The 27,159-nt window shown below is 61.5% G+C and overlaps 1 protein-coding gene across 15 annotated transcripts; it reads right to left on the bottom strand.

Moving 5' to 3' along the window:
- Positions 1 to 591: 591 nt before the first annotated feature.
- On the bottom strand, positions 592 to 16,657 carry EXOC3L4 (exocyst complex component 3 like 4). Of its 15 annotated transcripts, none has more exons than XM_054449350.2 (16): positions 16,529 to 16,657; positions 16,325 to 16,427; positions 14,252 to 14,397; positions 12,378 to 13,560; positions 12,230 to 12,265; positions 10,536 to 10,945; positions 8,368 to 9,022; positions 7,115 to 7,226; positions 6,791 to 6,913; positions 6,292 to 6,443; positions 6,109 to 6,189; positions 4,192 to 4,288; positions 3,546 to 3,665; positions 3,306 to 3,458; positions 2,574 to 2,695; positions 592 to 1,394 (listed from the first exon to the last, which is right to left on the bottom strand). In XM_054449350.2, exons 4-16 carry the CDS (start codon positions 12,527 to 12,529, stop codon positions 1,202 to 1,204), a joined length of 2,406 nt encoding a protein of 801 aa, XP_054305325.2. In that variant the 5' UTR covers positions 12,530 to 13,560; positions 14,252 to 14,397; positions 16,325 to 16,427; positions 16,529 to 16,657; the 3' UTR covers positions 592 to 1,201. The 15 variants fall into 15 exon arrangements, with proteins under 15 accessions (XP_054305325.2, XP_054305328.2, XP_054305329.2 ...); XM_054449353.2 differs by having other exon boundaries at positions 12,378 to 12,661; positions 13,404 to 13,560; positions 16,325 to 16,579; XM_054449354.2 differs by having other exon boundaries at positions 12,378 to 12,535; positions 13,404 to 13,560; positions 16,325 to 16,579.
- Positions 16,658 to 27,159: the final 10,502 nt, after the last annotated feature.

Here is a 27,159-nt window from a genome sequence, read left to right as displayed (position 1 = left end):
CGCAGGGAGGGGGCCTGGAGAGAGTGGGGAGAGACACGCCCCCTGCTTGCCTGGCGCCACAGCCTTTCAGACTCCTTACCCTGTCCTCAGGCGACCCAAGTTTGTGGAGCTCTTGGAACCTTGGCCCACCTGCAGTCACCTGCCCCCCGCTCCCGCCAGGGTCAGGGTCAGGCCCAGAGACACTATGGGGGCCCACTGTGGAGGGCTGGGAGGGGCGCCTGTCACCACCTGTCTCAGCTGCTCTCTGGAAATCTCCCCATCTCAACTTTCAGCCTCCCCAGCCAGCCCGGCTGCCAATGCAAATGGGTTTCCCAGCACCCCAGCCCGCAGGCTGCCGCCAAGTTTCAGTGGCAGCTTTGCAGAGAGAAGCAGGGATGCAGGTGCACGTTGGAGCAGTCTCCTTACACTTGCCTCCATTGCTGACACCTCAGGGTCGCCCCTGGACACACACTCCATGGGTGACACACACTCCATGGGTGACACACACTCCATGGGTGACACACACTCCATGGGTGACACACCCCCGCAGTAACTTGACAACTTTCACTGCTGAGAAGTCCCTCCTACACCTAACCCAAATTCTTCAAGCTGCAGAACCAGCCTTGTCCTCTTTTTGTCCCCAGGAAGCCCTGAGTCTGCTTTGGCTGGGACAAGGCTGACCAGGCACAAGGCCAGTGGATCCGGGCCGTGGTGGGGGTAGCCACAGGCATGGGCCTTCCCTACTCTGGACCTGCCTCAGTCTTCCCATGGCTTCCACGGGCATGAGAGGGCCACCCACCAAATAGTGTCACCAGAAAGCCTCCGGCCTGGCCCTTCAGCACACCGGGACCCAGGCCCCCCATCCCCTGCCCACTCCTTAGGGAGGCACCATTTCAATTCACATTTATTTTTTAAATAAATACTCTGCTCTTCACTTTCAGACTGGAGGGTGAAGCTGGACAGTCGGGCGGGAGGCCCCCCTTGACGGGCAGCATTGAGAGCTCTGCGGCCCTAAAACACTCCCCCCGACGATGCCTGAAATGCCTCCTGCACGGCCGCTCCTTCTGGCCTGACAGCTGTGCTTGGCTGCTGACGACAAAAATTCCCTAACTGCAGTGTCAGAGTTGGGGGCAGGGCCCAGAGTGACTCCCTGGGCTCCTGGCTGACCCCCACTGACCACAGCTCCCTGCCGGCAGCCGGCCCCCTCTCGAGCCAGAGAGAACTAGACGCAGGTGATCAGCACAGCCACGGCACTGGGCACCTTGATCTCCTCGAAGAGCACGTGGCCCCGAGGGGCCTCCGCACCCGCCACCCCGGCCGCAGCTCTCAGCAGGTCTTGGCTGTGCTGCAAGAGATGCTGGTTCCGCCGGCGGCCCAGTCGGCGCAGCGCCAGAATGGCCAGTATGTGGTCCCGCCTGCAGAGACATGCGGGCACTCACTGCAGACCTACACCTCCGCAACACCCCCAGCCCCAGGATGAGGCGAACCCGTGGGCTTGGGAGTTAGTATGAGTCACTCTGCATTCCAGGAGTCGGTCAGGGAGGTCAGGCTGACTGAGGCCAGGAAGAGCTGCGCCGGGGGAGGGGGCAGAGCATGGGCCTGGGGGACATCATAGCTGGGCTTGAAGGGGCACAGGAGAGGGCTGTGCAGGGTGGGAAAGAGCCCACGCAAAGGCGTGGAGGGAGACCTGGGAACCGGGTGGAGAGGGAGGGAGGGAGAGCCAGGCTGGAGAGAGAGGGAGACCCAGGGACAGGGTGGGGAGGGAGGGAGACACGGGGGCAGGGTGGGGAGGGAGGGAGACACGGGGGCAGGGTGGGGAGGGAGGGAGGGAGACACGGGGGCAGGGTGGGGAGGGAGGGAGGGAGGGAGACATGGGGACAGGGTGGGGAGGGAGGGAAGGAGACATGGGGACAGGGTGGGGAGGGAGGGAGGGAGACAGGGGGGCAGGTGGTGGAGAGGGTGGGAGGGGGTGATGCAGCTGTGGGTGATGGGGGCCGACGGGGTTGGGGAGTAGTTGGAGGGGAACGCCCAGGGTGATGTAAGGGCCACTCTCTCTGAGCCACAGCCTGGAAGACAGGCCTGCTGGGGACGGGGAATCCTTCCCCACCCCATGGCAGGGTGGCCCGGGGAAGGGGATGAACCAGGGGCTTTCTGTGAGCTCCACATCCCAGAATCTCCAAAAGAATGGACTTGGAGAGATTCGAGCTGGGATTTCCAAAGGCTTGGATGACTCACTGATGCCCAGCACAACCCAGGATCAAAACCTCCTTCCTCCAGACCAGGTCTCAGAATCACCTGGCTTTCAGAGAGGGCTTTCTCTCCAGGGGTGGGGTGTCTACCTCCCCCTCAGATTCCAGGACTGGAGGCGTGCCCACCCCTGGTGGGGCTGATGGAGGATGGCCAAGAGCAGATTAGGAGAAGGGGCTCTCTCCATTCCCCCTCTAGCCTTGAGGGTCTGAGGGTCCATGGCCTACCTCCTGCCTCTGGTCTTCAGGCCCCTGGGCAGTCAGGTCTGGGCTGGGGTTGCTCCAATACCAGCCCCCTTGGCCCCGAAGCTCTGGTAGGAAGCTAGTGGAAGCAGGCGGGGTACATACCTGATGTCAGGGTAGCTCCGGATGAGAGTCTCCAGGTGCCGCTGGATGTCGTCTTTGTAAGTCTCGCCCAGGATCTCGGCCACGCACTGGATGGCTTGGTCCAACCACGTGGCCTCGGAACCCTGAGAGACAGAGCCGACACCTGCCCCAAGAGCCCTCTCCCCACCCCTGCTCCAACTCCTGCAGGAGCTCGAGGTCAGTGCGAGGTCAGCCCTCCCGCAGCGTCAGCCCTCCTGTAGTCACTCTGGCTTGGTGCTGGGACTGCCTCCCCCAAAACAGAGCAGGAGCATGCCTGGGCACCGAGGGCTCATGGGCTACACAGCCTTCATCTCCCCTCCGATCCCAACCTGCTTGGACAGGAAAACCGAGGCCAGCCTGAGAGTGCTGCTGGGGGGCAGACGAGAGGTGTGCAGGGGCGCTGGTGCCTCCACTCTGAGGGCTCTGGCCTGAGGTGGGGGACACCTCCCACAGGCCCTGACCGTGAGATGGGGCTGTGACCCTCGCCCCTTCCCTGCGCCCCTGCAAACTGTATGCAAATGTATGCAAAGTGCCGCCCTCCCACTTGGTTCCCCCCACCCCCCAGCCCCACAAGTGCCCCAGTCCCTGTTCCACCTGATCCAGAGAGGGGAGAACCACTCCCGCCAAAAGCCCTCCCGGCGCTAAGGCCCTAGTCACTGCCACCACTCCCCGCACAGAGGCGAGCACCGAGGGGCAGTCAGATGCCGCCCCTACCAGGCCCTGGAAGGTGTCGCTGATGGCCTGGGCATCCCGGCTCATCTTCTGGGAGCCATGCATGCGCTCCATGCCCCGGAACCGCTCCCGTGGCCTCAGCGCCCGCGCCAGGTACTCGCGGACCACGAACCGGTGCACCTCCTGCAGAGTCTCCTGGGCAGCCCAGGGTCAGGGTCAGGGTCAGGCTCAATAGCCCCAATCCTGGGCATAGCCCTGCCGGGGCCCTCCCCCTTGTGGTACCTGTGCCCGCGGCCGGGCCACACGCTGGAGATGACCGGCAAAGGTCACCACCTTGTCCATGAGGGGATGCAGCCAGTCCTGCGTCAGCCAGTCCCTGGTGCACACAACCCTGAAGAGCGGCTGGGGACAGAGGGGCTGGGAGTCTACAAATGTGCACTATCCCCGCAACCTAACCCCTCCCTCGAAGCCCAGTGTGCCACTCCTGACCCATTCCCCCTGGGTTTGGGGTGCCATTCCCTCTCCTAGCCACAGGTTATGTCAGGAGCTCTTTCCCAGAATGCCTCTCCCAGGCCCCAAGCTCCAGGGGCAGGGTTTGAGTTTGTCCAGTCAGATCTGCTCAGGGCGCGCCCTGGGGAAGCCTTGAGGGACTGGGTGAGGACCCCGGGCCTGGATCCGTGGACCCACCACCCCAGGCCTCGGGGGTGACCACTAAGAGCTGGAGACTGAAGTGAGAAGGCAGGCGTCTCCCAGCCACCCCTGCTCAGCTGGGACCTCACCTGGGTCCCATGCCCACTACCCTACACACACACACCCACGAGCTGGCCCCTGGAATAAATGAATGCCGTGACCTGGACCCCCAGGCTCTAGGAAATAGGGGGTAACTGCTGGGCGTGGGAAGTAGGGAGAGAGGGCTTGTCACAGTCACCTGCAGCTCACGCTGCAAGCCCTGAAGCAGGTGCTTCTGGAAGCTGCAGGTGGCCGTCACCAGGGGCTTCTCCAGCTCCTCTTGGGTTCCTGGGAATCTGGAGAGAAGACTGGTCCTGGGGAGGGGCCAGGACCAGCGATGAGGCAGGCAAGGGAGACCAGGCTGGGGAACAGAGCCGGGCAAACGGCTCCACTCACTTAGACTACAATGTGAAGGGTAGCCCGTGGGGCTCCCCATTATAGCTGTCTGCGAGCAGAGTCAAGTGGGGGACAGCACAGAAGCCCAAGGAGCCAGTCACAGAGGGGTGGGTCAGCGGGTGGGTGACCCGTTCCCCTCTGGCAGCTCTGGGACAGACCTTCCATCCTTCTTGGTGATAGACAGTGCGGCATAGCCTTGCCTGGAACACACCCTACCCTGAGCCTCATAACTGCCCCCTGAAGGTGACAATGTCCCTATTTCACTGTTGAGGAAACTGAGGGCCAGGCTATACCCAGTCCCCGCAGCCAGGGACACAGTAGGGCAGGCTGGAGTTCCATCAAGGGTTTGGCCAGAGGCTGCCTACCAAGGGGCAGAGAATGCTCCCTGGAGCTGAAACCCCGGGGTCCCAGCACCAAGGACAAGCCTGGCACAGACTAAGGACGAGAGTGTTGGAGAAGCAGTGCCTGATGGTCATGCTTTGGATTTAGGCAGGCCTAGTTCAAGTCCCAGCTCCACCACTTCCTGGCTGCATGGCCATGGGCAAGTGGCACCTCCTTTCCAGGCCTGTGCTCTGCACCTGTGCGTGGGTATACTGCGCTTGGGATGAGATGTGTCAGGCAGGGAAGGCACCCACAAAGTGCAGTGCCTGGCACTGACAAGTGCTCACAAAGAGCCAGTGGGAACTGAGTCCCCTAACGCACGGAGTCCCCACACCGCCCGAGGGAGCAGGTGGGAACTGAGTCCCCTAACGCACAGAGTCCTCACACCGCCCGAGGGAGCAGGTGCTCTCATCCTATTTGACAGGTGGCACAAGAGCCACAGAGGGGAGGCGGCTTGTCCCAGAGCACACAGCCAGCAGGTGGCACAGCTGTTCTTTGAAGTCAGATAAATGAGAAGTACTTCGGGACACTAAAATTTACAAACTTTTAAAAAAGGATGAACCCAGATGGGGTGGCTCAGTCTGTGCCTCCAGCGCTGGCCACCCTCAGCGCTGCTGCATCTGCTGAGGCCTGGCCTGGAGCTGAGGGCACAGAAGGCCGACAGCCACTGCCAGCCCACAGGGAGGGCCTCTGCCTTCTGGGGGCACAGAGACCCAGACCTCACCCCAGCACAGCCCAGGGTGCAGGCTGAGGGAGGCTTCCCAGAGGAGGAGGTGTCCCAAGATGGAAGAAATGCTGCCTGGGATGAAAGGAGGGAAAAATGGAGCCCAGGGCAGCAGGCAGGGAGCTGGAACCCCTCGGCCTCTGCTCAGCCTTGAAGAGCCATCCACACCCCCCCAGGGCCCCTGCTCGGATGGACACACACACACACACACACACACACACGACACACGCCCCTCAGCTCTGACACACACACACACACACACAAACAAGACACACGCCTCTCAGCTCTGACACACACACACCACTCAGCTCCACCCCTACACGCACATGCATACACATCTCTTAGCTCCGACACACACACACACGACACACGCCCCTCAGCTCTGACACACACACACACACACACCTCAGCGCTGCCAAACACGCACACACACAGCCTCAGCTCTCCACACATGCACACACACCCCTCAGATCCACCAACACACAGACACAAACACACACACACTCCTCACCTCTGCCCCCTCCACGCGCGCGCACTCCCCTCCATCCAGGTTCCCGGCGCTCGCGCGCCCCCTGCTGGCCGCGCCGCGCCTGCGCAGGAGCGGGCGAGCCCTACCTGAGCTCCTCGCAGGCGTTGATGTAGGCGCCCAGGTGCGGCTCGCTCACCGCCTCCGACGCCAGAAAAGCCTTTTCAAACCTGGGGCGGGATACACAGAGCCTTTGGGGACCCTCCCTGGCTGCGCGATGACCCTGGGTACACCCTCCCAATCAGGTCCCTACGCAGACTCCTCCCTCCCACCTGCAGAGCACACCGGGCCAGGTCGCTCCCCTACTGAGGATGCGTCCGCACCTGGGCACGAAGAGGCCGAGCGCCCGCGTGCAGATTCGCAGGGTGGTGGCCTCCAGCTCCGCGGAGATGGCGCCGGCCGCCTTCACGTGCTCGGCCACGAGCTGCGAGCGAAGCCCTGCACTGAGTGTGCGTCCCAGCCGCCGACCTGAGGCCGGGGCTCCCCTGGTAGCCCCGCCGCGCCTCCAGCCCGCCCCGCTGTGTCTCTCAGTCTTGGCCCCTCCAGCTTTCAGCCGCCCAACCCGGGAGTCAACTCCCGCAAACCCCCATCCAGCAGCCTCCCAGCCTGTCGGCGCGCCGGGGGTCCCCGATTTCCCCCCACGTGGGGCCTCAGGCTCCCATCTAACGGAAGGGTTGGTTGGGACTGGATAGGAATTCGTTCTGGGTATCGCCACCGTGTGCGTGAGGCTTGAACACATGCCCCTTCTCAGCCCCTGCTCCCGGGCCGCACCATGTGGACGTCCATGGACAGCGGCGCCTGGTAGAGGCCCTGCAGCACCTCGGGGACCTCGGCGGCCGCCCAGTGACTCTGCTCCAGCTGCAAGATGCTGTCGAAGCAGCTTGCGATCTTGGCCTGGGGGTAGAAGGGATGGGGCTGCGGTGAGGCCCTCCCGGACCCCGTCCCGCTCCGTCTGGGATGAAGGCCGCCCTGTCGGGTCACAAGCCCGCGCCGGGGGCCACAGGGTGAACCAGAGCCAGCTCTGGCCGCCGATAGCCTGGGCGCCGCACATCCCCCCAGGGCCCGCCCCCTCCGGCCTGGCCCGCCCGGCCTGACCTCCAGGAAGCTGGTGTAGTCGCTCTCCAGTCGGGCCCACACGTCCGGCGCCAGGAGCGGAGGCAGCGGCTCGGCGGGCAGCGCCAGCCCCGGGGCGCCCAGGAAGTCAGGACTGGAAGGCAGGGCAGGGGGCTGAGGGCGGGCCCGGCTCTGATGCGGCAGCCGCTGCCCCTCTTCTGGCCAGGCTCAAAGTCTAACGCCAATCCCGAACCTGGGCATCTGTACACACACACACAGACACACACACACACACGCACGCCTCTAGGCTGCCATGCCACACCCCCTCCCCGGAAACCTCTGACAGCTGGGTTCCTGCCTTCCTGCAGAACGCTGAAGGACGGCTACCCAGATGGCACTCCGCCCTCTCCTCAAACACAGCTCAGGGTCGGCCACCCTCCAACCCACAGCAGGGAGGCCCACAGCAGGGCGGACACAGGTCTGAATCCACACAATTTAAGGAGCAATTTAAGGAGTGCGGGACTTGAGGCAACCTCCCCCACCTCCGTGGGCGCTCTTGCCGGTGGGGCTGGGAACCGCTCCGCGGGGAAGGCAATCCATCCTCATCCTAGGCACAGAGCGGGAGGTGGCCGCTCCCCGCAGGCTGTACTCTGAACCCAGATGCCCGTGTGGCCTAGCGGGGTGCCCTTTTTTTTTTTTCTTTTTTTTTGAGACAGAGTCTTGCTCTGTCGTCCAGGCTAGAGTGCAGTAGCGCGACCTCGGCTCACTGAAACCTCCGCCTCCCGGGTTCAAGCGATTCTCCTACCTCAGCCTCCGGAATAGCTGAGATCACAGGTTCGTGCCACCATGCCCGGCTAATTTTTGTATTTTTGTAGAGACGGGGTTTCACCGTGTTGGCCAGGCTGATTTCGAACTCCTGACCTCAGATGATCGGCCGCCTCAGCCTCCCAAAATGCTGGGATTACAGGCGTGAGCCACCGCGCCTGGCCAAGATGTGCCCTTTTCTGATGCGCCCAAAGGCACCTGGTGGACCCGGCACAGGCCCTACTCCCATGGGAACCACCCCGCGGAAACTTTTCAAATTCTGGAACTGTGTATGGGTGACCCCTAGAAAACCTGGGGCGGGAGCGCCCCGCGGCCTAACCCGCCGAGGAAAGCATGTCGAAGCCCTCGGCTCTCAGCCCTCTCCCAGGGAGGGAACAGAGAAGGTCCGGTGCTCCTCAAAGCCGGCTCCCCAAGGCCTGCGGGGGAAGCGGCAGCTGTCCTCGCCACTTGGCGCCCTGGCCGAGGCTCACCTGCCGTAGACGTTGGCGGCCCAGTCCAGCAGGACGTAGAGCTGCTCGCAGCCGCGGGCGTCGCGCGCGAGCTCCTGGAGGCGCTGGGCCACGGCGCTGTGGAAGGCACGCAGATAGACCTCCCACGCTGGGAAGCCGGCCGCCGCATACGCTGGCTGCACCTCCTGCCGCACCTTCTGCAGGTCGCGGCGAACCAAGCCGCCCAGCTCGGCCAGAAGCTGGGCCAAACCCGACGCGCCCTCCGCCTCCCCGGAGGCCCACCCCGCGCCCGGCCGCCGCACGCGCTCCTGAGCGCTCCGCCGCACCGCCTCCTCCCAGTGCTGGCGCCAGCGGCGCGGCGTGCGCAGGAAGTCGCCGTCGTCGGGGGGCGAAGGGTGGGCCTCCTCCTCTGCGTTCACCACGCGGGCCAGCTCGGCCAGCGCGGCCGCGTCCACGCCGTCGCTGTCCAGCGTCTCGCGCACGATGGCGCGGATCTCGGCTGCCAGCCCGTCGTAATGCAGGCACACGTCCATAGCGCGCCGCGCGAAGGCCGTAGGGTCCTGCTCAAAGGTGCGCGAGGCCTTCTCGGCCACCAGCAGCGTCTCCAGGCGCAGAAGCTGTTCGAAGGCCGCCAGCAGTTGCCGTTCAGTAATGAGGTCGGCCACGGATTTGCCTTCTGCACAGGCAGGAGAGAAGAAGGGCGGTGAGAGGGACCGCCCCAAGACCCCAACCTGGACGAAGTCCTGCAGGCCATGGCTCAATCCATCGGGGCTGGATTGTCTGGTCTCTGCCAGATGCCCCAGCACAGCTGAAGGCCTGCTCCAGGAACAACAGGCCCCAGCTGCCAGGAGCCCTCCTTGGAGTCCACCTTTGAAGAGGCAGAACCTGGGGCCCCAAGCCTGGCTGAACAGAGCAACTTGGGTCAACCCCTACCTTCTGCCTGGATCCCACACCCGCCTTCCACTCCCGGCTGAGCCGGACCTGATAGCCTCATGCTCAGCCCTGATTGCAGGTCTAATAGGGTCGGAGCTCAGGTAGGGCGTGTCCTGCCCGTGTCCAGCTTTACATTCCTGCTGCTCCCCGCTCTCCGCCAGCCTCCACCCGACAAGAGCTCTCCACCTCTACCGTGTCCCCCCTTCCCAACTCCAGTGCATCCTCCTCTGGGCAATCCCCCTGACCTCCCCTCCTGGTACCTCTGCGAGCCTTGCACCCTCTGCAACCCTGTGATCAGCTGTGTGCATGGCCCTAGTTTGACCAGGAGCCAGGCTGTGAAAGGCCATGGAGAGCTGGGGATCTAGGGCCATGCATATCTGGGTTCAAGTCCCATTCTCCATGCTGTGAGACTTGCGGCAAGTCACTCCACCTCTCTGAGCCTCCCTTTTCTCATCTGCCCAATGTCGGGGGGGGTCCCATTGCAGAGATGCTGCAAGAATTTAAAGTGCAATTGTCCAGCTGGGCATGGTGGTTCACACCTGTAATCCCAGCACTTCAGGAGGCTAAGGCAGGAGGATTGGGTGAGCTCAGGAGTTCGAAACCAGCCTGGGCAACATAGCAAGACCGTATCTCTACAAAAAAATAAAAATAAATTTAAAAAATTAGGCCGGGCACAGTGGCTCACGCCTGTAATCCCAGCACTCTGGGAGGCCGAGGGGTCGAATCACGAGGTCAGGAGCTCAAGACCAGCCTGGCCAATATGGTGAAACCCCGTATTACTAAAAATACAAAAAAAAATTAGCCAGGTGTGGTGGCACACGCCTGTAGTCCTAGTGACTTGGGGGCCTGAGGCAGAAGAATCACTTGAACCTGGGAGGTGGAGGTTGCAGTGAGCCGAGATTGCGTCACTGCACTCCAGCCTGGGTGACAGAGTGAGACTCAGTCTCAAAAAAAAAAAAAAAAAAATTTAGCCGGGTGCAGTGGCTCACACCTATAGTCCCAGCTACTCAGGAAGCTGAGGTGGGAGGATCGGTTGAGCCCAAGGGGTCAAGGTCACAGTGAGCTGTGATTGCACCACTGCATGCCAGCCTGGGTGACAGAGTGGAGACCCTGTCTCAAATAAATAAATAATTGCACGTGTTCGGGGGCAGGGTTTGGGGAGCTAGGGAGGACAGCCTTTCCGGAAGCCTCAGCTCAGCTGCCCTGACCTCTGGCCCGTTTCCTTTCATGCTTGGTGTTGTTTCTGAGGCCCTTACCTGCCTCGGGTTTCAGTTCCTCAGACGCTGCCCCAGTGGATGCCTGCTGGTTGACACCATTCATGACCCCCGAGGGCACCTCAGGAGTGGCCTGGGAATGGCCGGTAGCTGGGCCCTCATCCAGGGCTTGCCGGAAGGACCGGAACAGGGAGCAGGAGCTTCGCCGGAACAGGCCCGTATCCTCCTTGGAGACCTGGGTCAAAGCCCGCTGGCTGGCCCGGGAGAAGGCCTGCCTCAGGGAGCCCAGGCCCAGCCTTGTGCCATCCTTGCGGTGGGCATTGGGCTCTTTCCTGCTGCTTGTTCGCCGGGAGCCCTGAGCTGGAGTCTGCGGCTCCTCAGCCTCCTTGGGACTCTGCAGCTCCGGCCCAGGAGTCTCTGTCTGTGGTGAAGGCATCTTGGCAGCAGGAGAGCTGGGGGCAAGAAGGAGTGGCCACAGGAGCAGATGCAGAAACGTGTTGTGGCCCTGTGGGGCCTGGCCACACCCAGGGGCTTGGTCAAGGAAGGCTCCCCAGAGGAGGCAGCCCTCAGGCTGTCAAAAGGAAGCATCACCAGGTCAGTCTCTTGGCAAGAGCCCTCAGTGTGCCAGGCTGCAGCTGGGCACGGAGATATAGACAGCTGCTTCCATCAGGAGCCTTTCCTGAGACCATCCCCCGAAAAGGGTCTCCCCAGGTGCCCGCCATCACTCGGCCTCTGCCAGGCCAGACCCTCCCATTAGAATTGAAGGAGGGCACTGACATGCAGGTTCTGGGGCCCAGTCCAGACCACGGCTCACGACACCCGAGGGCAGGACCAGCAGCCACATCTAGGCCTTCCCAGATGTTAGGTCCTGACGCCTAAAACCCTCCCCCCAGCCCCCACCAGCTCCTTCACTGCCCTCCAGGCCCCTCAGCTCACCCCACTTCAGCCCAAAAAGCCTGACTACTTTGGCTCAACGGGGAGGGCAGGGACCCCCATGGGAGCCCACCCCCTGCCCTGGGTGTCACAGAGCCCGCCGAGGAGGTGTGGGGCCTGAGGGCAGTGGCCAAGGCCACCCTGCGGCTTATCTCGGCCGTGCAGCCACAGGGGCAGCGGCAGGAGGAGCCTCGGGTCTATATTTAACCAGGGACTGGGGGTGGTTCTCAATGCTGTTTCCCACCCATTGCCTCTCCTCCTCTCCCCACTCCTCTCCCTCTCCACCATAGCGTCCTCTGGCCCCTCCCCAACACAGGGAATGGAGGGGGGTGTCCCAGGGACATGGGGGTGGCTGAGTGGCAGCTGCTCCTGCTGCCCCAGGGCCCTCAGCACCCTGGCCTGCCAGGCTCCACCCACACCCCCTTCCAGACTTAGGAGCTGTGTTTGCTTTCCTGGCTTTAGGTTGGGAGAGAGGAAGGGCCTCCCACCCACCCCATTGCACAAGCTGGGCCAAGGGTGGGGGAGGGCATTAGGCCGGCAAAGCCTCACTTTCTCCTGGGAGAAACCGGGGCCAAAGAAGGGCTGGACCTGCCCCTAGCCCAGCCCCAGGGCCCCCCACCCAGGTGCCAGGACCAAAGCACCCGCCTGACCCACCACCCAACCCTTGGGTGACATCGGGCAGGAAGTGTGCCTCCCCAGGCCCCAGTTTGCTGGGGTGGAATGACACCAAGGTGGGCAGGGCCCAGACCCCCACCCACCCTCGCCCTCCAGCAAGGTGCCTGCTGGGCCCTGCTGCGGCCTACCTATCTTCCTTGAGGTTCCCAGAGGCGGCTAAGCAGCTGGATGGAGGCCCGAGGTAGGAGAGACACTCAGGTGATTGATGGAGCTTATTGGCCCCGCCCTGGCCACAAGTCAGCCACTTCCCCCAGCGCCAGGGTTCAGGGACCCTACCTGATTCGGACTTGACCCACACACTTCAGGGCGCCATCTGTCCCAGCCTCCACTCCCCTCTCTCTCCCTGGTGCCCCTTCATGCTTGGCATGGGGGCTGGCGCCCAGCAGGGCAGGGGTGTTGTGAAGAGAACGGTTCGGCACATGCTGCATCCACCGCTGTCAAGGGGACGGAGTCCGGGATGTGGGGAAGGACAAGCCAGGCCCCGCCTTCTTGTTTGGAAGAGCTCACACTTAGCAAGCACCTACTGTGTGCCTAGCTTGATGCCTGACACAGATCAGCTACTGTGACAACAAAGTTAGGGGATGTCATTTGCCCATTTCACAGATGAAGAACCTGAGGCTCACAGAGGGACAGAGTCTGCCCCTGGCCGCGCACCTCAGGCTGGGGAGCCTGCTTGGAGCTGGGAGCAGAGGCAGGACCTGCCATGTCTCCACCCCCAGGGAGTCAGAACTGCCGCCCAGAAGACCCCCTCCCAGCGGAGAGACCCAAGGTGTCAGCAGGTCCCAGAGTGGGGTCAGATGTGGAGGTCCTCTCCCAGGAAGCCCAGATGAAGGCCGGGTAGGAGGGGTAGCTGTGCGGTGAATCTCTTAGGAGGTTACATAGGCAGAGGCTTGGGGGCCACTCAGCCTGCTTTTGTCCCAAACCAGCACTTCGCTGAAGGGCCAGTGAGGTCCCCAGATGGCCCCTCAGCCTCCAGCCATGCCACCTTCGACCCTGCAGCTCCCAACAGCTTCCCAAGCTATTTTCGACCTTCCCAAAGCAAAAGTCCAGCCAGGTCACTCACCTGCTTTAAGCCCTTCCGTGGTTCCCTCCTGCCCGAGCCCCACAGCCGGGCATCCATCCTGGAACCTCCTTCCTCCACCCCCACCTCCCGCTGATGACGCCTCACCAGCTTCCCCTGGGGTTCACGGACAACCTGCACCCCACCCAGCCTCTTCTCTGTCCTCCCGGCTGCACGCCCAGCCTCCAGCTTCCCCTCCGGCCATTGCCTTTCCTGGCCCCTGTTTGTTCTCCAAACCTGACCTGGGTTTCAGGACCTCAGGGTTCAGATGCCTTGCACCACCTGCCGTCACCATCTATCTGCTCAGTGGGCACTCAGCACCGTCCCTGTGATGATGTGGCCCTCCTGCACTGGGCTGGCAGCCTCTGTCCATCTACCCCCGTCACCCCTGAGCACAGCCTGGAAGCAGGGGGAACATCGGTGTCAGGGTCGCCCTGCCTCCCCCAGCTGGCCTGCCTGCTGCCATGCTGGCGCCTGCGGGGCTGAGACCTGAAGGCCCCTCTCAACTCCCCCCTCCACCTCCCAAGGCTCTCACCTGGCCTGTCCCTGTGGCTGCCTCCCCACACCCCCATGGAGTCTCTCTGACTCTCTTTTCTCTCTGCGTCTCTCTGTCCCCAGTGCCTGGAGAGTCCGGGGGGCCCCAGCTCCTATGTTGCCGCTCCCTGATTGCAAGGCCCCGGAGACTGATGCCCAGCCTGAGCCCCGGGTCCTACTCTCCCCAGGTCAGGCTAATACACCCTTTGTGGGGCCAGCAGCAGGGGCAAGAAACCACCCAGAGATGCAGTCACTGAGAGCTCCCACCCTGGGCCACCCTAGCCGTGCCCGAGAAGTCAAGTCCGAACTTCCTCACCCTCCCTACCCCCAGCCTCAGCTTCTACTCCCCGCTTTCCCCTAGACCTTCCCTCCCATAGCTGCTCCTCATCCTCCGGATCACTCTGCAGTGCTCACCCACTCCCCAGCCTCCCCACCTACGCTGGGACTGGGCCATCGCTCACTCCTCAGCGCTCCAAAGGAGCCTCTGCAGGTGACTGCCTGTACTGTGCCCTGGGCCAAAGCCCTGTGCAAGGCTTGTCCCCTCTCACTTCCCTACCTGCCATCCACCTTCACCTGATCACAGCCTCCGAGCTGCTCTCCTTCCCAGGCCCCCTCCATGCTGCCTCCTCGGATCAGTCATAAGAATCTTGCCTAGCACTTAGACGGTCGTTGGCCAACCTCCCCAACAGCACTTGGGTTTTCCTGTTGAGAGGGGGGACTGAGACAGAACTAGCTGGATTTCCTAGTCCGACTAAGAATGCCTAAGCCTAGCTGGGAAGGTGACTGCATCCATCTTTAAACATGGGAATTGCAATTTAGTTCACACCCGACCAATCAGGTAGTAAAGAGAGCTCACAAAAATGCTAATTAGGCAAAAACAGGAGGTAAAGAAATAGCCAATCGTCTATCACCTGAGAGCACAGTGGGAGGGACAATGATCCGGATATAAACCCAGGCATTTGAGCTGGCAACAGCTACCCTCTTTGGGTCGCCTCCCTTTGTATAGGAGCTCTGTTTTCACTCTACTAAATCTTACAACTGCAAAAAAAAACAAAAAAAAAGAATCTTGCCAAAACGTCAACCTCCTTTGTTTATTGTTTTTAGAGACAAGGTCTCGCTGTGTCACTTCACCCACTGCTGGAGTGCAGGGATGCGATCATAGCTCAGGCACAGCCTCAAACTCCTGGACTCTAGCAGTCCTCCCACCTCAGCGTCCCAAGTAGCTGGGACTACAGGTGCGCAACACCGTGCCTGGCTAATTTTTGTGTTTTTTGTGTTTTTTGTAGAGACACGGGTCTCACTATGTGTGCCCAGGCTGGTCTCAAACTTCTGGCCTCAAATGATCCTCCTGCCTCAGCCTCCCGAAGTGCTGGGATTACAGGAGTGAGCCACCATGCCTGGCCCTATAAACCTCCTTTGAAAGCTTTCCTTGCAAGCTTTCCTTTTCCTTCCAGCCCCTGCAAATAAGGAAAACGACAAGGATGTTTGTTCTCACCACTCTTACTCCTCAACATTTGGCTGGAAGAACTAGTTAAGGCAATAAAGAAAGAAAAACAAATAAGAGATGTAAACACTGGGAAGGAGCAGATTAAACTGTCATTATTCATAGGTGATATGATTGTTGGCTTAGAAAATCTGAGGCTGAAAATTATTGGAGCTAATAAAACGGTTTAGTAAGTTTTGTGCATTGATTATGTAAATACAAGCAACACCTTTCCTATACCCTAGCAAAGCCTATTAGAAAGAGACACTTAAAAGACTTCCCTTCACAGTAGCAACAAAGCACAAGCCCCCTGAGCCGCCGCTGCCCTTGGAAGAAGCACAGCTCCATCCTTAGCTTGGTGTTCAAGGCCTCTCCTAATGACCCCTCTGGCTTCAGTCCCAACTCATTCCCTCACTCTGATCACTCAGAAGTACCCACCTCTCCTCCACACCTTTGCACAGGCCATCCTCTCTGCCTACAATGACCTCAGCCCCTCCTTCAGTTGTCAGCTCATTGAAGGCTCAGCAGAAATGGCTCCTCCCCTGAGAAGCCTTCCCCGACCAACTGAGCCCATACCATGTTCAGCACCTCCTGCTCTGGGCCTGATCCCAGCCCTGGGCATACCTGTCATGACGGAGGGACAGTTACAGAGCCTGGAGACCAGGAGACCCCCAAGGCAGGGAGTGAGCCTGACTCAGCCCCCAGCCATGGCTAGTACTCGGCACTTTCCCGGGGAAACCAGGAAAGTGAATCTGACGCCTGAGCGTGAGCGCACGGGCATATACACACTTTCCTGGGCGTCGGTTTTGCACATCTGTGTGTTGGCCTGAGAGTGTCTCCCTGTATGTGCGTGACTCTGCCCTGGAGTGTCCCCAGAGGGTCTGCCAGTGCTTCTGAGTCTGTGTCTGTGCCTGCATGCCCATCTTGGTGTCTTCTGTGTCTGTCTATCTGTGCTTTCTGCCTGAGTGTGTCTGCCTGTGTATCGGGTGTGTGTGTGTCCACTGTGATTTGCGCTGGCCCTCTGGCCTGGTCAGCCTGGGCTCTGAGTGAGGCCCTTGGCCTGGAAGTCTACACGCAGAGCCGGAATGGTCCTCAAGCCCGCCCACAGCACCCCATACCCTCCTGTTCCACCTGCCCCAAACATACCTGCTGAGCACGCAGCCTTGGCCCAGGAAGAACGCGGCCACCTGAGAAGCTGGCCCGTGGGGCCTTCAGAGCCGGGCCCTGGCCATGGGGCCTCCAGAGCAGCCTGAGCGAGTGACCAACAGCTGGGACTTCCCAGCCATGGTCAGCGCCTGCCAGGCCCACCCGGCCCCACCCACAGCCCTACTCTCCACCAGGACCCCATACTTTCACTTTCAGAGAAGTTCCCACTTCCTTTTCGTTCCGGAGGCAGTCACTCCAGCTTTCCATTCCAGACAGCTCAGGGCTCAGTCCAAGGGTCAGAGAACAAGGGAGGGGAAGGCTGCAGAGCTTGGCACTCAGGGTCTCGAGGCAGCAAGAAGTGGACACTGCCTGCCACCCGAAACACCACCAGCCCCTCCTTTGCTCAGAGGCCAGCGGAAGCAGGCGCTGGCCTTGGGGGACACTCAGCCCACAGTGCCGGAGCCCAGAAGGACCCCTCCCTCCAGGACAGAGGCTCTAGCACTGGGCCAGTCCATCGAGTTCATCCCGAGACCCCCGCACCCTGCCTGTCAGGGAAGCTCATGGTGACAGCGAAGGAAGCAGTTGAGAGCTGCATACCGTTCCTGGGGGCTTCAGGAGCTAGAGGAAGGGATGGGGCCCTAGGGACAGACAGGACACACTCAGGAGTGAGGAGGGACGGCATCCTGGGCAGGGGCAAAGATGTGGAGGCGGGGCCCCACTCCCCACACAGGGGGTCAGGCGGGCAACGTGCTGCGGGGAGGGCCACTGACACTTCCCAGAAGAGGCAGCCTCACCCCTGCGTAGGGGGATTCCACAGTGAGCGTCTTAGGAAACAACTCAGGGAAAATCCAAGGAGAACAGATCAAGGCCTGTCCCAACCTGGGCTGGGGCCACCAGGGTGTACGATGGGGCTGCTGCAGGGTGCTGAGGTGGGCAGAAATAGCCTCCTGCACCAGCATCCTCTGGCTGAGGGCAGGGGTGGCCCCATGCAGCAGCGTCCTAGGACTGAGGGCAGGGACGGCCCCATGCACCCAGTGTCCTAGGGCTGAGGGCAGAGACAGGCTGGTGCACCAGCATCCTAGGACTGAAGGCAGGGACGGCCCCATGCACCCAGTGTCCTAGGGCTGAGGGCAGAGACAGGCCGGTGCACCAGCATCCTAGGGCTGAGGGCAGGGATGGCCCCGTGCACCCAGTGTCCTAGGGCTGAGGGCAGAGACAGGCCGGTGCACCAGCATCCTAGGACTGAAGGCAGGGACGGCCCCATGCACCCAGTGTCCTAGGGCTGAGGGCAGGGATGGCCCCGTGCACCCAGTGTCCTAGGGCTGAGGGCAGGGATGGCCCCGTGCACCCAGTGTCCTAGGGCTGAGGGCAGGGATGGCCCCGTGCACCCAGTGTCCTAGGGCTGAGGGCAGGGATGGCCCCGTGCACCCAGTGTCCTAGGGCTGAGGGCAGAGACAGGCCAGTGCACCAGCATCCTAGGACTGAAGGCAGGGACGGCCCCATGCACCCAGTGTCCTAGGGCTGCCACAACAGGACCAGGGACTGAGCCTCAACAACAGACGTTTATTTTCTCCCAGTTCTGGAAGCCAGAGGCCCGCAATCAAGGCATGTGTGGGGCTGGTTTCTCCTGGGGCTGTTTTCTGGGTCTGTAGGTAGCCCCCGCCTTCTTCCTGGGTCAACACAGGGCCTTCCCACTTCATGTCTGTGTCCATATTTCCTCTTCATATGGGTCAGGGTCCACCCTAATGACTTAATTTTAACTTATTACCTCTTTAAAGGTCACGTGTTTTTATAAGGAATTTTCCAAATAAGGTCACATTCTAAGATTGGGACTTCAACATACGAATTATTTTTGGAGACAGAGTCTCTCTCTGTCACCCAGGCTGAAGTGCAGTGGCGCGATCTCAGCTCACTGCAACCTCTGCCTCCTGGATTCAAGCGATTCTCCGGCCTCAGCCTCCTGAGTAGCTGTGATTACAGGCACGCACCACCACACCCGGCTAATTTTTGTATTTTTAGTAGAATCGGGGTTTCACCATGTTGGCCAGGCTGGTCTTGAACTCCTGACCTCAGGTGATTGGCCTGCCTAGGCCTCCCAAAGTGCTGGGATTACAGGCGTGAGCCACCGTGCCCAGCCCGACATACGAATTTTATGGGGGAAAAGCAGCCTGTAACAGACTGGAAGGTGCCCAAGATGCTGCAGCACCATCTGCAGAGGGGCCGAATTAGACTCAAAGATGCCAGCACCTCCTCCAGGAAGCCCTCCAATTAACCGCTTGAGTCACTATCCTGAGCCCTGGGTTCCCTCTGTGAAGTGGGGTGCTAAGAGTCCCACTTCAAGCCCGAGAGGTGCCCAGCAGCCATAGGCCCTTCCTCCCAGCCCAGTCCCATCTGCTGGCCCGAGTCCCACCCCACCTGTCTCCAACAGGCAGAGATGGGGGGTGACAGGGAATAAACACAACTGAGCAGAGACAGCCGGGGTCCAAGGTGGCTGGCTTCCCAGGGCTCAGTGACCTGCTCTCGGCCACACAGCTGCCCAGAGAGGCCAGGACTGCGACCTAGGTCTCTGGCTCTGTGGACTGGTTCTTCCCATAGAGCCAGGCCTTGGTGGACTGGAGACTTCCCGGTCTAATTCTCCCACCCCTCCCCCCCCAGCTCACAGGGCATGTTGGGGTCCTGGGACCTCCAATTATGGGTCGCTCCATTCAATACATAGGTGCCTGAAAAGCTGGGGTGCCCAGGGCCTGGGGACTGCTCCTGGAAGTCCCTTCAACTCCCATCTGCTCTCCACAGCCACCTGAGCCTGTGCCTGCTTTTCAGAATGAGGTTGCAATGTTTCTTTCATGCTATGTCCATGTTTTTCCCGAAGTTTCTCAGTAAAATCCCTTTGGAAAAACCCCAGCCTTGTCTCAAAGAAGGCTGGGGCACAGGGTTGGTCTGGGGTCAGGAGAAGGCAGGGTGGGGGGCCATTAGGAGGGAGAGGCCTAGCCAGGGACACCCACCAGAGGGCAAGCCCAGCTCCCCACGACCTTGGAGAGGCACTTCAACCTCTGAGCCTCAGTTTACTCCTCCAGAAAATGGGATTGTCGTCGGGATCAAATGGGTTCACCTTGGCTGAGGACCTGGCTGTCAGGTAGGGAAGGCCAGGGAGCAGGACCCCCACCACCAGATGCTTGCCTGATCTGGGGATCACTGAGAGGCCAGGCTGTCACACCCGGGGTGTAGAAGCCAGAGGCGGCCGCTTCCACCCTCACTGCTGCCGGGACCAGCGTTAAGCGCAGCGTGAGCACCCAGAGGCCCAGGCTCCCTCCCTAACCCGAAGCGGCTGCGGGCAGCGGGCAGCAGACCACTCTGCCCCAATCCCATATTGCGGGGTTGAGGTGGGAGCCCGGGCGGTGGCCCCAGCCGACGCCAGGGGGAGCCGCCGGACGACTCCCGCGGGGCGTCCCCAGGTCGCCGCGTGTGGGGGGGCGGGACGGGGTGCCGGGGGCGGGACCTCGCTGGCACCGCCCCTGCCGTCTCCGCCCGCGGGCTCTGGGCGTGGCTGGGCCGTCTGGGCCCCAGCTGACGGTGAAGGGCGGCGGGGTGGAGCAGCCCCCCGCGGTCGGGCTTCTTTACCCCTGGCTCAAGAGCACGCAGGGTCCTGGGACCTGCGGTGGGGGTCGCCTCCGCCCAAAAGCTGCCCTGCTGGATGGGGCGCGCCGGCGGGGTGCTGTAGGCGCCCTGGGACTCCGCCCGAGCTCGGCCGCTCGGCCGTGTGGGTCCCGGGCAGCCGTGTTGATCCAGGTGTCATAATTCTCGCCCCGGAGCCGTGTGGTGGGGATTAAGTCTCAGTAAATGGCGTCATCGCCCACCCACGTGCCGGCCTCCCTGCACCCCACATCCCAAGTGTCTGCAAGGCATCCTGCGAAATGTCTGTCCCCTTTCACAAAACTACCCTCATGTCCCCCATCCTGGTCAAGCCTCTCCCCCCCCCGGCCCCAGGACCGACGGGAAGGACTGGAGGAGGACGGAGAGGACTGAAGGCCCGCCCCACCCCTCTCCTGAGCTATAGTCCAGGGGAGGGCCCAAGGGGTCCTGCGGTTTAAAACTGAAGCAGGCTGCCAGGCCAACTTCCGCACCTCGCCTCCCACCTTTCCCTCTATTTTTAGAAGGGTTGGCTATTTTTAGAAGGAAGGCGGTAGGAGAAAGTGCATCTGAAAAGTGCATCTTCGTCCTGGAGGCTGGGGAGGCAGCAGGAAAGCACAGAGGGGCAGTGTCTCCTGCCTCCCTCCGCTCATGGGCCCCTGGCATGCCTGCCCAGGCCACAGAAGGGCCATGGACTTGGCAGAGCTGACATTTATGGAGTGTGCCACTGCCCAGCGCTAAGCTTCCTCGTCCTGGCTCAGGCTGGCTAAGGGCAGAGGGCCAGGTTGGGGGGACACACCTGGGGAGGGGGCCCTGGGCTACACTCAGGGCTCTGCCCCCATGCCAGCTGCAACCAGGCAGTAGGGCTCCCCTCCTGCAGTAGAACAGAGTCCAGAGACAATGTCGATGGACCCAGTGGAGGGACAGGACCCCCACATGGGGTAGGAAGAGATGCCTGCTCAACTAGCCTCTGATGCAGGTTCTGTGGCAGCCTAGTGGCTTCCTGACCTCAGGGATTCCCTTCGTAGCCCCTAGCCTTGGGCACCTCGCTTTGCACCTCAGTTCCCACACATGTATAATGGGACCTTCACTAGGATTTAACGAGATCCAACCTGGAATGGGGCGGCCCACCCCAGGCACCATCGCTATGCTTTCCTGCACCCAGGAAAAGCAGGTAGCAGGCCCTCAGGGTCCGGCCCTGGCCCCAAGGAGGCCCCACGGAGGGTTGGGAGGCCACCTGGAGGCGGCTGGTTCTGCCTTGGACAGCCTTGGCCAAAGCAGAGAGAGGGTCCCTGGGCAGAGGCACCAGCCACAGAGCCAGCTCAGCCCTGCCCAGCCTGCCCCAGTGCCATGCCCAAGTGGTCACCCAAGAGGCGCTCTGGACTGGCCAGCCTGGGCTGGGAGCTGAGGCCCTCACCTGGAAGGCCACAGGCAGAGCCCAAACTGTCCTCAGTCCCTTGCACCCCCATCAAGTGTGCCTACTGGCCACCAGGAAGTGCCTTTATTTCTGCTTCAAACCACGGAACAAAATGGGGTGTGATCCAGACCTGGGCCATGGGCAGAAGACGGCAGGGCTGCGGTCCTGGCCAGACCTGGTGAGACAGGAAGCAGCCTCTGGGCTTTCCAGGCTGGGCAGGTCTGGCCCTCCTGTGCATCAGCCTGGCCACCCTGGGGCAGAGGCCCTCAGCAGTCAGACAGCAGAGCCCGGCCACATCCTTGTCCTATCCCCGGGCTGGGGCTGCTGGGTCCTCCGAGCAGGCACACTCGCTGCCAGCATCATCTGCAGCTTTCCCTGGTTCTCCAAGCAGACTCGGGGAGGAGGCTGCAGAAACATAAAGGCGGCCGCGTTCGTCGGCGGGGGGACTGCAGCCTGAGAGGATCCCAGGGGACCGAAATGAGCCTTTGGCAGGCAACTGGGCTGGGGCAGGCCAGGAGTCCCCTCGGGTGATGAGAAGCGGGAGGAGTGCTCGGCCAGGGAGGCAGAGTGAGGCTGGGCTCTGCGAGCAGGGGCAGCTCCCACATCCACCAGATGAAGGGGTGGCAGAGGGAAGGGAAGTCCAGGGCAGACTCAAGGATGTCCCCAGAGCCCAAGTCCCAGGGGTTACCCAAGGGGTGGTCCCTGATGCTGTCCTGGGCCCTGGGCAGAAACTGACAAGAGGTTGAGGGGGCTTTGGGCAGAGGTGGGGGTTATGAGTCCAGACAGATAACCCCTCTGGCCACACTGAAAAGGGGGTTTCCTGGCCAGTACAGGCTGAGGTCTGGGGATGGGGAGAGGGCAGGCAAGGTGCTGAGTGGCCCCAGCTGCCGCTGAATTCACTTCCTTCTCAGGGAATAGACTCCCAGGGGTCTCCAGGGGACAACATCTCCCAGGACACAGGGCACAGCTCATGCCCCTTGCCCAGCCCGCAGTGGCCCTCTGAGCCATCCACAATGCCCCCACAGCCCAGCCTGCTGCCTCTCCTGTTCCTTGGGCCTGGCCCTCCCTCCCTCCCTCCCTTCCTCCCTCCCTTCCTCCCTCCCTCCCTCCCTTCCTCCCTCCCTCCCTCCCTTCCTCCCTTCCTTCCTCCCTTCCTTCCTCCCTTCCTCCCTCCCTCCCTTCCTCCCTCCCTCCCTTCCTCCCTCCCTCCCTTCCTCCCTCCCTCCCTTCCTCCCTGCCTCCCTTCCTTCCTCCCTTCCTCCCTCCCTCCCCCCTTCCTTCCTCCGTTCCTTCCTCCCTCCCTTCCTCCCTCCCTCCCTTCCTCCCTTCCTCCCTCCCTTCCTTCCTTCCTCCCTTCCTTCCTTTGGGAGTTTTATCTGCATGTCTCTGCTACATATAATCGTTCCTTCCTTCCTCCCTTCCTTCCTCCCTTCCTCCCCTTCCTCTCCTTCCTTCTTTCCTTCCTCTCTGCTACTCCCTTCCTTTTTTTCTTTCTTCCTTTCTTTCTTTTTTTAAACAGATGCAGCCTTGCTGTTTCCCAAACTGGCCTGGAACTCCCAGGTTGAAGAGATCCTCCCACCCCGGCCTCTGGAGTAGCTGGGACTGCACAGGCTCATGCCACCAGGCCAGGCCATGTGAGCACTGTGGCCCTATGCCATAGGATCGTGCTGATCCTCTGACAAGGCAGGTCCAGGACCAACTCCTGTGCCCCTTGGCAGACTGGCATGCAGGGGGTCCTAAATAAATGACCCTGGTGGAGGTTGGAGGGGCCCGGGGGGATGGATGGAGAGTGAAAGAAGAAGGTGACTGGAAGAGGCCTCCAGCCCCTCCTGGGACTGTCTCACCCTGCTAGGAAGCCCTGGTGCAGGGACTTCCAGCTATCTTCTCCCACACTAAATCCCCAGCCCCTAAGTATTGGTTGACAGCAGTTTCCAGACATTTCCCTCTAGATGTGTTACAAATCATCCAGTTTCAGAGGATTTTTTTATGGCCAGGAGCAGTGGTTCGCGACTGTGATTTGGAAGGCCAAGGCAGGCAGATCGCTTGAGCCCAGGAGTTCGAGACTAGCCTGGGCAACATAGTGAGATTTCCCCTCATCTCTACAAAAATTATAATTTTTTAAAAAAGTAGGCTGGGCGCGGTGGCTCACACCTGTAATCCCAGCACTTTGGGATGTGGAGGCGGGTGGATCACGAGGTCAGGAGTTGAAGACCAGCCTGGCCAAGATGGTGAAACCCTGTCTCTACTAAAAATACAAAAATTGGCCAGGCGCGGTGGCTCATGCCTGTAATCCCAGCACTTTGGGACGCCAAGACGGGCGGATCACGAGGTCAGGAGATCGAGACCATCCTGGCTAACACAGTGAAACCCCGTCTCTACTAAAAATACAAAAAATAGCCGGGCGTGGTGGTGGGCGCCTGTAGTCCCAGCTACTCAGGAGGCTGAGGCGGGAGAATGGCCTGAACCGAGAGGCGGAGGTTGATGTGAGCCGAGATCACGCCGCCACTGCACTCCAGCCTGAGTGACAGACCGAGACTCCGTCTCAGAAAAAAAAAAAAAAAAAAAAGGAGCCAAGCACGGTGGCTCTCGCCTGTAATCCCAGCATTTTGGGAGGACGATGCGGGCGGATCATCTGGAGGTCAGGAGATAGAGACCAGCCTGAGCAACACGGTGAAACACCGTCTCTACTGAAAATACAAAAATTAGCCGGGCATGGTACACGCCTGTAGTCCCAGCTACTCGGGAGGCTGAGGCAGAAGAATTGCTTGGACCCGGGAGGTGGAGGATGCAGTGAGCCGAGATCGAGCCACTGCACTCCATGCACTCCAGCCTGGGCGATAGAGGCAGACTCTGTCTCAAAAAAAAAAAAAAAAAAAGGAGCCAGGCGTGGTGGCCTGTAGTCCCAGTCCCAGCTACTTGGGAGGCTGAGGTAGGAGGAACACTTGAGCCCAGAGAGGTTGAGGCTGCATTGAGCCGTGATCGCATCACTGCACTCCAGCTTGGGTTACAGAGCAAGACCCTGTCGAAAAAAAAATCCGGTTTCAGTTTTTTATTTTTTGGTGGTTTTTTTTGTTTGTGTTTTGGGACGAAGTCTCGCTCAGTCGCCCAGGTTGGAGTGCAGAGTGGTGTGATCTCAGCTCACTGCAACCTCCGCCTCCCGGGTTCAAGCGATTCTCCTGCCTCAGCCTCCTGAGTAGCTGGGCTTACAGGCAACCACCACCACGCCAGGCTAATTTTGTATTTTTAGCAGAGACGGGTTTTCACCATCTTGCTCAGGCTGGTCTCGATCTCCTGACCTCAGGTGATGCGCCCGCCTCGGCCTCCCAAAGTGCTGGGATTCCCGGCGTGAGTCCCGCGCCCGCCCGGGGTTTTTGGATGTCGTCCTGAGAGGCTCCACCCACAGGGGCAGCCCCGAGGCTCGGCTGCGGGGCCCCGAGTGCGCGGCCTCGGCTCCGGGTGAGGGTCTGCCAGGTGCAGGGCGCGGCCTCCGGCTGCGGCTGAGGGTCTGCCCTCCTAGTGGGAGGTGCGGAGAGGAGGCGCCGCAGAGTGGAGCGGGACAAGGCCCGGGGAAACGCGGCCGGAGGCGGGGCGTCGGCAGGAGGGGCGGTGCTAACGGCCCCGGGTTCCCCGTGCTCCAGCGCCCCCTCCCGGCCCGAGAGACGAACGCCCGACCACGTCCTTCGGCGGCCGCGGGCGGAGGAGCCTGGGCGACACTCCTGTCCTCCTCGCCGCTTCCTCCAGCCTCCCCCGGCACAGCCGGAGAGAATGAGGCTCCAGGCAAAGCCAGGCAGGATCCAGGGCCGGGGCCCACACGGAGCCGACACCCTGCTCATAGGAAAGAGAGGCTTGCTTCCCATTGCACGGAAGGGGAAGTCGAGGCCCGGGCGCTTGCTCGTCCGGCTCAGGGAGCTCGGCTCGGGCGCGGAGGGGAGAGGAGGATCGGGCTCAGCGGGGGCCCGATCTAGGCGACTAGGAGCGCCCATCCCGGGACTGCAGCCAGGCGGTCTGGGAGGGGGGTGCTCTCCTTGATTTCTGGCTTGAAGGACAGTGACCCGGGACAGGTGGAGACGGAAGTGAGAGGGGCAGCCAGGTGATGGGGACGACGCATGCAAGAACCCAAAGGCCGTGAGCATGGGGCTGCTGCCGACACCCGAGGCTAGTCCCACCCAGTGTTGACCTGGCAGCTAGCCGAGGAGGAAGGGAGCTGTCTGAGGCCACGCCCGACGCCCACCGGTGTCACCCGGGGCTGAGGTCATCCGGCCCGCCCTGGGCTGGCAGAGTTCAGCCTGCCCCACCCTCAGCCCGCCCACCGCAGGGGACCTTGCTTGTCGCCTGCCCCACTTGGCCCCACTTTAACCCTGGTGCTGTGCACCCAGACAGGCCTGGCAGGGCTCGGGTCTCAGGCGGAGGGTCAGGGTTGTAATTTCCAGAGCCTCTGAGGACTCCTCACTGCTGAGGGCAGCAGCTGGCAGCCTGCAGCTGGGAAGCTCTGGGGATGGCCAAGTCCTGCCGTGTGGCCAGCACAGCCTCACCTCACTAAGGGGCAGCTCCTGTTCACAGAGGTGGGCAGGTCCTGATGCCGGGCACGTGCTAAATAAGCACTAATTGTCGTGGGCCACCTTTGTGTAACAAACATTAACTCTAAAATGTGTGCCCCTTTTTAAAAAGTCCTCCTTAGTATGGGGTGGTAAGACGAAAATGCATATGTGTGTGTATAGCGCACAAGTGTGCTGGAGAGCTACACCGTAATCCTAGCTCAGCTCACACCGCACGTCCTGTGAGCAGGCGCTCTCCAGGCAATTGGCCTGAAACTAGATGGCTTTACTGAATCATGGAAGCCCTATAAAGATGGCCTAGTGTCCCATTTACAGGGAGGAAACCAGGGACGGAGAGGCTGAGGAGCCTGCCCGGGGTCACAGAGCTTGTGAGGGGAGAGCTCCGTCCTGGAGTGCGCCATGACACTGTGCACTGGGCTGCGGGGCTGCGGGGGCAGGAAGGTGCCGGGGTGGGGAGACACCCCCTCACAGCAGCCACATTGACACTGGCCACACCCCAGCTGGGGCCTGGAGACCTCCAGTCCCAAGACAGCTCTGGGGCGGTACGGGAACACATACTGAGGCTGGGAGGGAAAGAGGCTTGCCCTGGAACCACAGCTGGAGAAGCCCAGAGCCAAGGGAGGAACCCCCAAGGCTAGCGGCCCACAGGGGAGCCCTGTTGCCCTCCCTCTCCTCCTGCACCAGGGGCGCTGAGCCCTGTGGACCAGGCATGATGGGTGCTGGGCCCGCAAATCATGCAGAACCCGCCCACACCCCAGCAGCCACCGGTTGAACTGATTCTTGCTGAGCTCTAAAAGCCTCCAAGGGAATCTCCTGAGCCCTAGGGGCAAAGATGTGACTGCGGCCTCCAGGGAGATAGGGGTCCAGCCCTTCATGGCCCTGGCCCAACCTGCGGGGGTTTGGGGTAGGATTCAAGGCCAGGCGAGACTCAGTCCCGCGTCATGGCTGCAGGGTGGGGCCTGACATCCTGGGCCCTGCCCTGCCTCTGTGCCCCAGAGTAGTCAGGGAGAACGGACGCCTGAGGCTAGGCTGCTTCGGTGTACTCTGTCCTGGCCTGGGCACCCATTCCCCCGGCATCCCGTCTCCCCCAGCCCCTGCCTCCCAGCAGTCAGGTCACTCAGTCACGCAGGCCAACATTTCCTCCCAGCGAGCGGTCACCAGACTCAGTGCCAACACTGCGCCCGAGGGGTGTGCAGCCTGGGCTGGCTGGGTGGGCTGTAAAGGTGGAGAAAGGT

This window comes from Pongo pygmaeus, chromosome 15 (genome assembly GCF_028885625.2).
Source record: "Pongo pygmaeus isolate AG05252 chromosome 15, NHGRI_mPonPyg2-v2.0_pri, whole genome shotgun sequence".
Classification (NCBI taxonomy): Eukaryota; Metazoa; Chordata; class Mammalia; order Primates; family Hominidae; genus Pongo; species Pongo pygmaeus.
Note: the sequence above shows the minus strand (reverse complement) of the source record. Positions and strands in the feature narration are given on the sequence as shown.

Bases quoted from the DNA above. Each gene is read 5' to 3' on its own strand.
- EXOC3L4 (XM_054449350.2), bottom strand. From the start codon at position 12,529: ATGCAGCATGTGCCGAACCGTTCTCTTCACAACACCCCTGCCCTGCTG. The intron at 6,444-6,790 runs GTGCGGCCCGGG...CTTCGCTCGCAG, and splicing joins TGTCCATGGACGTCCACATG to CTCGTGGCCGAGCACGTGAA. The intron at 4,289-6,108 runs GTAGGGCTCGCC...TCTTCTCTCCAG, and splicing joins AACGCCTGCGAGGAGCTCAG to ATTCCCAGGAACCCAAGAGG.